General features: G+C 40.8%; 1 protein-coding gene across 2 annotated transcripts; it reads right to left on the bottom strand.

The window, feature by feature from the left end:
• Nucleotides 1-408: 408 nt before the first annotated feature.
• Nucleotides 409-9,895, bottom strand: kras (v-Ki-ras2 Kirsten rat sarcoma viral oncogene homolog). Of its 2 annotated transcripts, XM_041939259.1 has the most exons (6): nt 9,657-9,895; nt 7,200-7,317; nt 5,377-5,555; nt 4,925-5,084; nt 2,877-3,001; nt 409-613 (listed from the first exon to the last, which is right to left on the bottom strand). In XM_041939259.1, the coding sequence occupies exons 2-5, from the start codon at nt 7,308-7,310 to the stop codon at nt 2,882-2,884; spliced, it is 570 nt and encodes a 189-aa protein (XP_041795193.1). In that variant the 5' UTR covers nt 7,311-7,317; nt 9,657-9,895; the 3' UTR covers nt 409-613; nt 2,877-2,881. The 2 variants fall into 2 exon arrangements, with proteins under 2 accessions (XP_041795193.1, XP_041795194.1); XM_041939260.1 differs by lacking the exon at nt 2,877-3,001.
• Nucleotides 9,896-12,250: the final 2,355 nt, after the last annotated feature.

Genomic DNA, 12,250 nt, shown 5'->3' with positions numbered 1-12,250 from the left:
GGCTGAGTGTTGGTCCTTTCTTCAGATCTGTATTGTCTACGAGAATCGGGATGAAAATTCATTCTTTGGCATCCCAAACTTAAAAGGGGCATCAGAGAACTTTTGCAGGTCATGACCTTTTAAGCAAAGTTGATTAAAAAAAAAAACTAAAACAAAACTTTAAATTGTTTATGAATAATTTGTCAAACATGAGTTGTGACGCAATTAGCTCACCGCTCTGCAGTTATCAAAAATTATACAAATCAACATCATCATGCTATCAAATCAAACAGGCTGTTGGACCAACACATGTGGGCAACTGGCACTAAACTGAAAATAAAGCTTATTGGTGTCCAAGTAGCAAACAACAGAAAGGCAGAAAAATCGGGTCAGGTTTAGGTATGGTGGGTATTGAGAAAGAGGCTAATAATTTAGTGTAATGTACAAAATGTATTACTTTAACTGTTCAACATAGTTCTGTTTTTTTTTTTAGTCTGTCTTGAAAAGGGGTGATTATTCACATAAGTGTACACTTTGTCTTGGACTTCTTTTTCTTCTTTTTGCCCTCCTTGCTCATCTTCTCCTTATGCTTCCGGATTTCTCGCACTAATGTGTAAAAGGCATCATCAACGCCCTGGAAAAAAAAAAAAAAAAGAATGCATTATTAGAGTTACAGGTATTATTTTCTACCAGAATACCAACAATTGCCACACAAATATTATACAGAGGGACAAACTGACAAAAAGGATTGATAGAGTTCTCCACATAATTCTCTGGTAAAATGCAATTCCACTTTTAAAGAATAATTAACACTCCAATCTTTAATATCAAACTGATGTGTAACCTTGACTTGTTCCACTGCTAAAGAAACAAAATTCAGTATTTTCCAAACATTTCTATATCTTTGGCAGTTGATTTTTTTTCCCCCCAATTCAAAACCAGAAGTTAAATTTAAACCTCCAAACATAAATCACATTCAACTTATTTTCTGTCAAGTATACATCAGCGTGACACACATCAGGGTGCGGGTAAATTCCTCAGTCCAGCTCAGGCTACAGATCAAACAGAACTGTAGCATCCTGTGTGTGAGGAAACGTCAGCAGTGTTCCCGCTGACAACAACAGACAGGAGCTGCAGTTACATGAGCCAATTTCTCTTCCCTCCAAATGTAATCAATCCAAATCTACAACTCCCACGTGTTTGAACGGCGGCTAAATAAAACAGCAGAACAAGTTGTCCCGTTTACATTTGCAATAGTCGATGTGCGCTGCGCCAACACAAGCAAACTGTTAAAAAAAGATGGACCTGCATCGAGCGCTTGGCATGAATACTGGTTTACTGCTGCGGGGTTGTACTCAAGCAACAGTTTTATAAAAATATTCCTCTAACAGAGTTATTAAACAGAAGGCGAGCCTTCTGTTCATCTCCCTAAAACTAATAAACATAAACTATTTGAAGATGGCTCCCCTGGGAGAGATGCACCACTCAGAGAGGTGGCAGAAAACTCTCATAAGCAGCAAATAAAGGAAGAGGCACATCTTCCTCAGGTGAACAGCTTCGATTTGAGTTACTCCAAAAATCTGAAGTAATTTGAACCAGAGTTTGTAAAAAGCTTTAAATCACAACTTTCAACCAATGATTTGTTTTCTTCCAGTTTATTCAGACTCAGCTGTTAAAATGAGGCTTTTTTATTCTCGCTGAGCTCTTATTCTGATTTCTAGTGAATAAAAGGCTCCATGTAAGTGCAGCTACGGTCTGCTGATGCTGATGATATTGGGACAGTTTGTGTCGTGCAAAAAATGTGATGATGAATCTGCAGGGAGCTGCAGAGTGAAGAGCCTGAGGTCACTTCAGGTTGTGACAAAGACGAAGGAAAGGAAAGAATCAAGATAACAAGGGATTTATGACCAAACTCTCTCACCCACAAACACACACACACAGTTTTTGTTCACAACATATCTACCAGTTTCTTACACCACATCCTGCTCTGGAAACACTTCAGCACATGATTTGGTCCCAGAATCACCATAATCTCCTTTAATCACAGATACTGGCTCACTGGCCCATACCCCCTTTCTTCATGATGATTTCAGCAGATTAGGACATTTTCACACTGGTATCCAAACCGGGAACGATTTGCCTAGAAATCTGATAATATGAACACATGAGTGCAGACCAAGAATCCTTAAAACAAGTCAACGTGAGGGAGGTTGTCTGATTGACTCTAGGCCAACTGTACTGTGACTGAAGGCAATCCTTTTCTCAGACCTACGCATTTAGGCATATTTTTGCCCACAAAAGTAATACAAAATTATAAAATACCTCAGTGGTGTATGGGCAGAGAATAACACCCCAAAATTGATGTTGTTATGTTTCTCCTCTAGTAGAGTAGCACTGGTGGGGGGCTTGTTTTTTGTTATTTTTTGTATTTTAGGCCATTCGGGTGGCTGCCTAATTGTACATCAGTCTCCATTTATCTTACATGCACTTAAACACGCACCGTCATCATTTCCCTGTGGAAACGTCAATAAAAACCTGCACCTTCATAAGGAAAGACTGTAATCGTAGCCCCTGGTCAAAACACAAGTAGACAAGTGCGAAAGCAGATCGGTGGGGTTAGCGGAAATGAATTCGAGTTCAGACTCATAAATGAACCCAGTGTGAAAACGGCCTTCAGTAATCACCCATGATACACAGAGACACTGAAAAGGGAAGACATCATCAGCTGTTCCAGCCTCCAGTTAGAGCTTCACCACAGCCCCAGTAGAAACCAGCAGGTTAGCTTTGAGAACCCATGAAGCACCAGCTCTCAGTGTGCGCCTTCTCTCCACAATCCCCACCAACAACACACACACAGACACACAAGAGCTGGTGGGCGCACGGCTGCATACACTTACCCCTTTCACATCACAACACACTTTTTAAGCTTGACACAGCGCGGAGTCTTTTCTTCCTTGCTGAGCTTATTGAGCCGGTACAGCCTGATCTCCCGTACCAGAGTGTAAAAGGCATCTTCCACTCTCTGCAGTATAAGACACAACTTGCCTCAATGTTGAGGAATACAGGAGGACATACTGTGTGGGTGCATGTGTTACAGCTTACAGATGCAAAAGGAACAAAGCAGGCCGACATTTTGAAGTGGGTCTACCTGCGAGGTCTGGCCGGCCTCATCGTCTACATAAACTCCACCCAAAATCTATCTTATGAATACCCAACACTCACCTTCTGCTGGCTTGAAAAGGTTCACCGTTTCCTTCCTCCCTATGAGGAGGGGCTGTGGCTAAACTGAACTCCCATGATGACAAGTTTTCATGGCAGAAAAAAGTATCAAAGCAGAAAAAATGGTCACATTTATATTAAGGCACAAATATTCATCATTAACTAGTTGCTTATTAGCATGCATGCTAGTAGCATATAGGCCCTTTATTAGTCATTATAAAGCAATTATTAATACTTTATTCTGGGAGTTTGGGGGGAGAGTTATTAAAGGTTAAATTATAAAGATTGTAATTTGTGTACAACAACTTTCTTATTTACTATCAATAAGCAGTAATTAGGAGGTTATTAAGGAAGAACTCTTGGTTAATGGCCTAATAGTTAAAGAATGTGGTCATGCAGGATAAGGCATTATTAAGTGCTTTATAATGACTAATTGAGAGCCAATGTGCTACTAATATGCATGTTAATAAGCAACTAGTTAATGGTAAATATATGAATCTTAATATAAAGCATTACCAAAAAGATGTAAAGGAGAATGAGAATTTCGATAATTCATTTTCACTGTTGCTGAGTCCTTTTAAACTGAATTATGAACTAACAAACTTTAAAAACAGCCACCCTTTCAACCTACAGCTGGTGAGTGTCTCTAAAAAATTGAGGGTGGAGTGTCACTTTTAACTGTCTATCCTCATATAAAGGAGACGTGCATGCATTTGGAGCACATGTTGATTGTGCATTTTACTTCATGTGGGAGATTTCCAAGAGAGGTCAGATGAAATCACTGAGATTTGGAAAACACTGGGTGGCTTTAAATGTAAGAGACAGCTGCTGCTCGTGCAGCAGCAGCACGATGTGGATAGTGAATTATTGGTACACTCAGGTGGGAATAGGTGAACAGAGCTGTAAGAAATCAATCATTGTGTCATTAATTTCCCCGCACCAGAAGGAGCCGTGATTCACCCCAGGTCAGAGAGACCAGGAAAGGACGTGTTTACAGATCACTGCGTCAGCCGCTCAGCCACCTAAGGCCATGCTCACAACACACACACACCATTTGTTGTGACAACGGCATGGCAAATCTTCCAACACCCAGTCACAGTATCCAGTAAGCAGAATCATTAACCCCCTGAGTAATTATCAAAGGACCAGTTTGTCCTTTCATGCAGACTCCTTGACACACATTTACGGATTTGCTGATTATTTATAATGCAGGATCCTTTGAAGATGGCCCTAATGGTGATATAATTTCACATATCCATGACAAAGTAGCATGCAATGATTACATTATCACCCATAAATTAAAAAAAATCAATGAACCAAAGTGGATTTAACGATGCGCGGCACATTGCCCGAGACATTTCCAAGCAACATTATTATAAACAAGACCATCAGAGCCGCTGAACGTGACACAGATCAGCACCACATGACTCAAGACTAAATTTTTCTTGTGATCGGAAGTGCAAAAAAATTATCGAGACTTTGCAGGGACACTTGTCAATATTAATAGAAACTTAATCTCCCGAATAATAAGAATTGATTTCAAAGTGAAATCTATAGAAGGACTGCTGTGTCCATCAAGACAATAGCCCCAGAGACCACATGCAACTTCTCACCATTCAACATGCTCTACAGACCTGCGGTGGAATACTCCAGCAGTGCAGTGACAGAGTGACAAGTTAAACTGTTTGAGTCTCGAGGGCGTGGCCGTCTCTGGCTGGACTCTCACCTGTCTGGTTTTGGCTGAGGTCTCAATAAAGGGAATGCCGTAGCTGCGTGCTAAGTCCTGAGCCTGCTTGGTGTCCACTGTCCGGGACGGGAGGTCACACTTGTTCCCCACCAACACCATGGGGACGTCCTCGGAGTCCTTCACCCGCTTAATCTGTTCTCTGGACATTGACAGGCACAATAGGAAATCCATTTTGATTTCATTTGAGACGAAAACAATTTAATGTTAAGTTAAAATCTTTTATCTATTCAATATATCTACAAGGCAATTTTGTCACGATATGGAAATTCAATATCACTCAACTCTACATTACCTTTTTGTTTCCAAATTGTGCAGGTCAAGGGTCACCTTGACATAGGCAGAGCAGTGAAGTGGCAACAAACAGAACAATCAAACCTCTGTACATAAAATCTACCCCAGCCTTCACATGGGGTCCAAAGACCCCAGCTCACCTATAATGGTGAATGTCCTCAAAGGACTTGGTGTTGTTGATGGCAAAGACACAGAGGAAGCCCTCCCCTGTCCTCATATACTGATCCCTCATGGCGCTGTACTCCTCCTGACCTGCAGTGTCCAGGATGTCCAGCAGACACGTCTCCCCGTCGATCACGACCTGCTTTCTATAGGAGTCCTGGAGGAGGAAGAGGTACGAGAGCGATCAGGACACTGGGATTTAATGGGCTGCGTGTCCAAATAACAGCTTAATAAAAATAACACATGGTTGTAAATGACATAGTATAAGAATTTGTCAGTTTCTTTCTAGTCATCCTAAGTTATTAGAAATTATTTTAAAAACATCAATCTTACAACAGAGTGCAACAATTTTTAAGGACGGTGCATTTGCTTCCAAGCTTCACTGTTCTTTTTTAAATTATCCTTACCTTCCCTTAATGGCTGGATGATTAGAATTAAGAACACAATAACCACAAGAAATGCAGATATTTGCATATAAGCCTTGTGAACTGTGGCAAAAAGCAAAAACATAAGCGTATGTATAATGAGCTTTTTGCATTTTAATAAAAACTAAAGCGTATACACACTCTAGTTTCCAGGAGACCTCAAATCGCAATGGAGGCCCCAGTTTCCACTGTGTCAAAGCACTACAGCTTTTCATCACACTGATGGCCACACTCGATCTGATCCAAAACAAATAATTACTGTCTAGTCCAGCGAGTGGCTATTGTTTCACATGATCTCAGGCTGGAGATATACTTGCTTTTAACTACGCATTTGTGTGTGCGTGTTGGCTGCTTCACATATCCTGCGTCCATTTAGTCCGTTGGTTGTGCACGTCCTCAGGTATGAATTCTACACATATGCAAGACGCAGCACACATAATGTGCAAGAGTTTGACCATTTTGTGGTGCTTTCAATTAGTTATTTTAATCACTTGCCAACATGCTAACCAACCCAAAAAAAGGAGGGCAACCAATTAGAGGCAGTGTAGGGTGGGTCTTGCCTAGGAAAGCAGCAGGATCCATACAAACACCTATTCTCACGTGACCTCTTTCCAGCCAATCACACGTGGCGTAGGCGGCCACAGACTAAGATATGCAGTGTTCAAGTTGAGCTGTTTTGAATGCACCAGTACGGCCAGTTATTTATTTAATCCACTTAGACTGTGGCCTTAACCGTTTTCATGCAGAATATGAGCAAGTTTCCAGCTGTGCTGTCTTGCAATTTAATTTGGTAAAAGTAGGCTATGACAAAAATGTGATGCCATGTCACAAAGATTTGTGGGCGTGACAAAAAGTAAATTAGGCGTTTTGTAAAACTACATTTGTGCCTATTTGTTCTCATGGGTATAATATGATACACATATAATAATTTCTGTGAAAATAAAATTATTTTAAGACTCTGATTTGATAGTTTAACATTTCCCATCTGGCAACACTGGAAAACAAATGTGTTCATGATGCAGCCAGTTGTCTTTGTATAGAAAAAGCAAGTATATCTGCAGCCTTAGTGGAGCTCTAAACTGCAACAGCACATCAATAATTGATTGAAATCATAGTGAGACTGTGTTCACTCAGCATAGGTTGGCCCCCTGAGAAAGCAGGCAGGCAGACTCGCATGGAAAGTTATTAAAAACCTGTTAGGCGTCTTTTTAAGACTTAAACCAGAAGAACCTGCTGTAGCTCCTTATTTAGAGAAGTTTCTCCTAGTTCTGCTCCCGTAACAAAATACACACAAAACCATGGACACGGTCATAGACTTGAGTGCCCACATTTTCACACACACACTGTACATGCACGCACACACGTAGTTTCTTTACCTCAATGGTGGGGTCATATTCATCCACAAAGTGATTCTGGATGAGCTGAATAGTAAGTGCGCTCTTGCCAACGCCACCAGCTCCCACCACTACCAGCTTATATTCTGTCATGATTCACCTGCAGGACCAGAAAAAGCACATTATATTCACATCTTTCCATAGACACAGTCAGTCATTTGGCACAGCTTCAATTAATCTGGAGCACCATCAAAGCCTCAAAAGACTCTTCCGAGTGCTGAATTGTCGCTTAAAACCATTTTGTCCCCTAGCTCCATTTGCTGCGCTTCATTTCTGTCTGACAAGCTGTCGGTTCACTGGGAAATCTGTGTCCTCAGTATTGGCAGACAGAGAAAATGTTAACTCATCAACATCACTTCAGTGAGTAACTCATACACCCTTATGTCCAAAAAAAACCCTTATATTCTTTTAATACTACTGCTGATTCACTGGAAAATTTGATTTCATACCAATGTGTTTATTTTGCTTTTCATTTTTAAATGCCCATTGAAGTATTCAATAAAAAGTTTGCAGAGGAAACTACAATCACCACAAACTGAATATGATGGTTCATCTGCAAGAGATTATGTGCAAATGAGGGAATATAAACACTGAAAAACTGCCACTGAATTCAGGAAAAGTTGGCATATTAAATCATTATGGGCACTGAAAAATAAACCAACTGTCATGATGAACCCCTATTTAAAAATGAATTCAATTAAAATGGTTTCTGTGACACAACAATAGCAGGGTTTACATCCCAATCAGGTACTGGAGTAAAACAAATAAAGATGGTTATGAATACCTAATCAAATGTCTAAATCCAGGCACATTCAGCTGTGTTTTCTGACTAGCAGCCACATAACAGAAACTAACCCCAGGCAAAAATCCATGACATTACATTAAGGCTCCAAAATTGACAAGCAACTGGGAGGCTCTCTGCTGTCTGCCTGCTTTGTGGAGAAGCACCCATCAATAGTGGCAGCTGGCCTTTTCAGAAGTTACAGTACATGCTGCTCACAGCTCTGCGCAGCCTGCAGTCAGGGAGGAGCTCCACACAGTATTATTGCCTTTTCTAGACAAACAAAAACAAGAATGTGGTTTGATAGGTATTTGGCCAACAAAGGCATACTTTTACTACACTTGTTACAGTCTCTACACTGTAAAATACTCCATGACATGATCAGTGGCATGTTAAATTTATTATGCACAACACGGTATGCGATTTACACTTATTACAGTGAGGCTGCTCTGTCAATCAGGAAACAATCTTATCTTTACCTGATTAGATAAGGCTACTGACAATGTCACAGGCCATTCCTGCGATACTTGAAAGTTGTCTGCCCACATGCTAGCCATGCCTGTTGAAATACCATCACTGTTCATCTTATTAGGCAGCGAAAGTGACTTTGAATGACTGAATGTAGTACATGTGCAGTGAAGTGTCCATTACAGGGCTGCACTGGAGGGACATAGTTTATTTATGGTTTGTTTAGTAGCAGAGTTAAAACACATTGACATATTCACAGTGTACATTACAACGTGTTGACTCAAACTGTGGTTAAGTTATGTTGCTGTGGCATTTCAATGGAACAATAATTTCCTGAAAATACGACAATGCCAGCCATGGTTGTTGTTTGCTTTATGCTGACAAGTGGATGGCATTGTGTATTCACATTTTTAACGACTGCATCACCGGCAAAAGAGGTTATAACCAATGCAAAACTGCATTTTTCTTCACACTTCACACCAGCAGTAACACAAACACGATAAGGACTAATGGAGAAACGGGCGACTGATTAGCAGCCGAATAAATATTAGCCTACTTTAAAACTGTTTATCAGCTATGTGAATTAGCCGAGGTTTAGACGGGCCCTCCCCACTTTGCAATGAAAGCCCCTGCGCTGTTTTCAAGCAGGCAATAAAACCCAGATCAGGCTTAAAAGTGGACAGGAATTTGATTTAAACCCACTGCTCCGTGCCCGCAGGGTTGCCAGATTGGCTGTATGGAAAACCTCCGAGCACGGTGTTTAAATAACCAGGCTGCTGTGCTGTTAGCTAGCTTAGCATTGGAGCTCGCCCACAGCCTCAAAAGTAAGCGAACTAGCCCCTGTGACCTCACCTAATGTGGTTTACCAAAGTAATTCATTAATGTATTACTGTCCTCATCGTGTGCCCGGACAAACTCGGTATCATTCATTCAAAAGGGGAAGGGTGCTGGTTTAGAAGCCGCCATTGACAGGCTAGCCCTGAGGTCTGCATTGCAGGGCCAGACGTTAGGTTAACAATTGGGCGTAGTTTGCACTCACAGCGAAACTGAATATATCCACAACAATGATATATTTCAGTGGTTACATGGCGGACACACTGGCTTGTCTACTAAATTAGGGAGTACAACGTTTAAAGTTAACAAACCCCAAAGCGACACACATGTACGAATCTTATCCGTTTGTGTTTTACCTTTTAGCGAGTGGAGTTCCGCGTCCGAAGTAGCGACCAAATAAGTCAAGCTGCTAATCCCCTCGTTTCACACGATCTCTGCATTTCCTATTTCACGCCGAAACGCCCGCATTTAAGTCGGTCTCCGTCGTTTTCCAGAAGCAAGCGGGAACATGCAAAAAATAGTGGGCAAATTAATCGATTGAACTTTCCATTTGATCCAGCGTCCGGCCTAGCTGTTTCAGGTTGGCCTCCTTTAAGCGAATATGGGCGGATACCGGGGCGCACTTTACCCAGAAAGCATAGCTGGGGATTTCAACCGGTTTGGGGCATATCACTGCACTCCGTGTAGCAATGTGGCCAGAAATACGCTTTCTTTTGTTCTTTGTAAATGCACTTTTGGTGTTTTAACTGAACAATGTAGATTTATATAAACTCTATTTTCCTCTGTTGGCAATGTATAAATTGTGTATGCGCAAATGTTGGATTTTTAACATTAAATCTCATTGGAGGCCACACAGATGGGTTCACATTTATGCTTTAGTGATCACAAACAATATTGTAACTATGTAGGTCACATGGTGTCAGTTTCAGGACGTCTCCTTTCGATATGCTGAGCTCCAGCCGCTGCCTGCTGCAGAGTCAACAAAGCCTAGGGGGCGACTCCTCTATATATAGGGTCTAAATATAACTGGATTGTGCTGGAGGGACGTCATTCCCAGGCAAGGAAATGATTTGGCAATCCCTTGTCAGTTTTCCAGAGTGTTCACTAGGCTGCCTTCTGCGCGCTTTGTGTGCATACACACACGCAGGCCCAAAAACCAAAATTCACCCTAAAAAAGGATGATGAGGGAAAAGCACAAATTAATTCACATTTTATCCAGCTGGTTGATACACATTTATTTCATTGCAAGGGTCCGATTGAGGGAATGTCACCTTTAAGAGACACAGTAACCCTGTGATTAGTATTAAGGTGGACACCGGCTGTGAAATCTAATCACCAACAGCAATGATACAGGAAAAAGAGAGGCTGAACAGAGCATAAAAAAGAGAAAAAGACGACACACTATTTTCACCTCACACAGCAGACACGCTAGAGGTCACTATTGACTTCTTGTCTGGCAGATCTCCAAGCTGCACAACCTCCACAGAGACCGCAACTGTGTTTGTGATCTCAAAGAATGAAGAGTGAACGCAGATTTTGAGAAAAGGGAATGTTCAGTGTTAGTTTCATTCAAGAATTATCAGGGCATTTAAAATGTGGGTAGGCAAAAATGAACTGATCAAAAATGCCTAATAATGCACCTATCCTGTGCAGAGATTAGTAATCATTGCACCATTTTTGAGACTGGAATTTTACATTAGTATTCCAATGCACCACTGCATTTAGGTGTAGTTATATTCAAAACAAAATCAATACTTAAAAATAGTACAGGATGCATTGTAAGAGATTAAATTGTCCAACAGGATTTAAAAGGATGTGACCCAGAGTGCACCATGTATGTTTGCACAGGCCCAGTGCTAATAATTTAACCTTCACAATGGAAAGTCTTCACTGTCAGAAGGATCTTGGCCTTTCTGGTCTTGACTTGATCAGGACTTAATTCCTACCTGCAACCACATTGCATTCACTCACGATATATTTATATCACTAGGAATGTACAGTTTTATATCACAAACATAATTTACTGTAAGTTATAGTTTGCAAATGTGACTTGAGTGTAAAGTTAATATGGGACTGTAGTGATGGGCCTGCTCGTTCTACATACAATGCATATAAAAGTGTCCATGCAAACAGTAAATCTTTAGATTAACTGCTGTCTCTGATTTACAACAATAATATTTGGATAAAATGACTAAAACCAAAATTCTTTAAAATGTCCACATTTTCCATTGACAGATGCTGAAAAATTAACGAAAAAATATTAGATTTAGCAACAGCAGACCTTTTTTACTGCACATATTTGATCTGTCATAGCAGGAAAATCAGCGGTGTCTCTGATAACAATGATGTAGTAATGGCTGCTCCTCGGTTAGGCATGGTGACTCACCAGGGTGGAAATGTTTTACTGTTTCTGAACTAAAATGCCATCATTAAAGTTATTAGTCACAGCTGCTGCCTGGTAAAAAGGTCTACAGCGGCATAGTTCTGGGAACAATTTGCCCGAGATTAAAATGATAGTTATGAACGTGACTATTTCACTTACAAAAAGGCTCTTAAATAAAATGTCTTTCAAGCTTTAGAAGAGACTTCATGTTCAGAGAATAAAAGTGTAATCCTGACCTGTAGTCTTTAACCAGATTTGATGACAAAGAGCACTTAGAGCTGCTGATTGCACCACCACTAAGTCCCGGAAACCAACCAGATTGCTGAGAAAACACCACATTTAGAGCCCCAGACAGTTCCAGCTGACATTTTATTACAACAGATAAGTGTGTTCTGTCACAAGAGGGCAGTAAGCCTCCATTTATACACGGTCCCTTTGACAAAGGTCCCTCAGCTCCTCCAGCTGAGCAAACTGCATGTTTGAATTCATCTTTTGCAAACAGCTCGTGCATGCATTTTTGTGTATGTGTCTGTGTAAAACCACTGTTCAGCCCACTGGTGTGTAATT

This window comes from Chelmon rostratus, chromosome 6, assembly GCF_017976325.1.
Source record: "Chelmon rostratus isolate fCheRos1 chromosome 6, fCheRos1.pri, whole genome shotgun sequence".
Taxonomy (NCBI): domain Eukaryota; kingdom Metazoa; phylum Chordata; class Actinopteri; order Chaetodontiformes; family Chaetodontidae; genus Chelmon; species Chelmon rostratus.
This window is presented reverse-complemented; position numbering and strand designations above follow the sequence as displayed.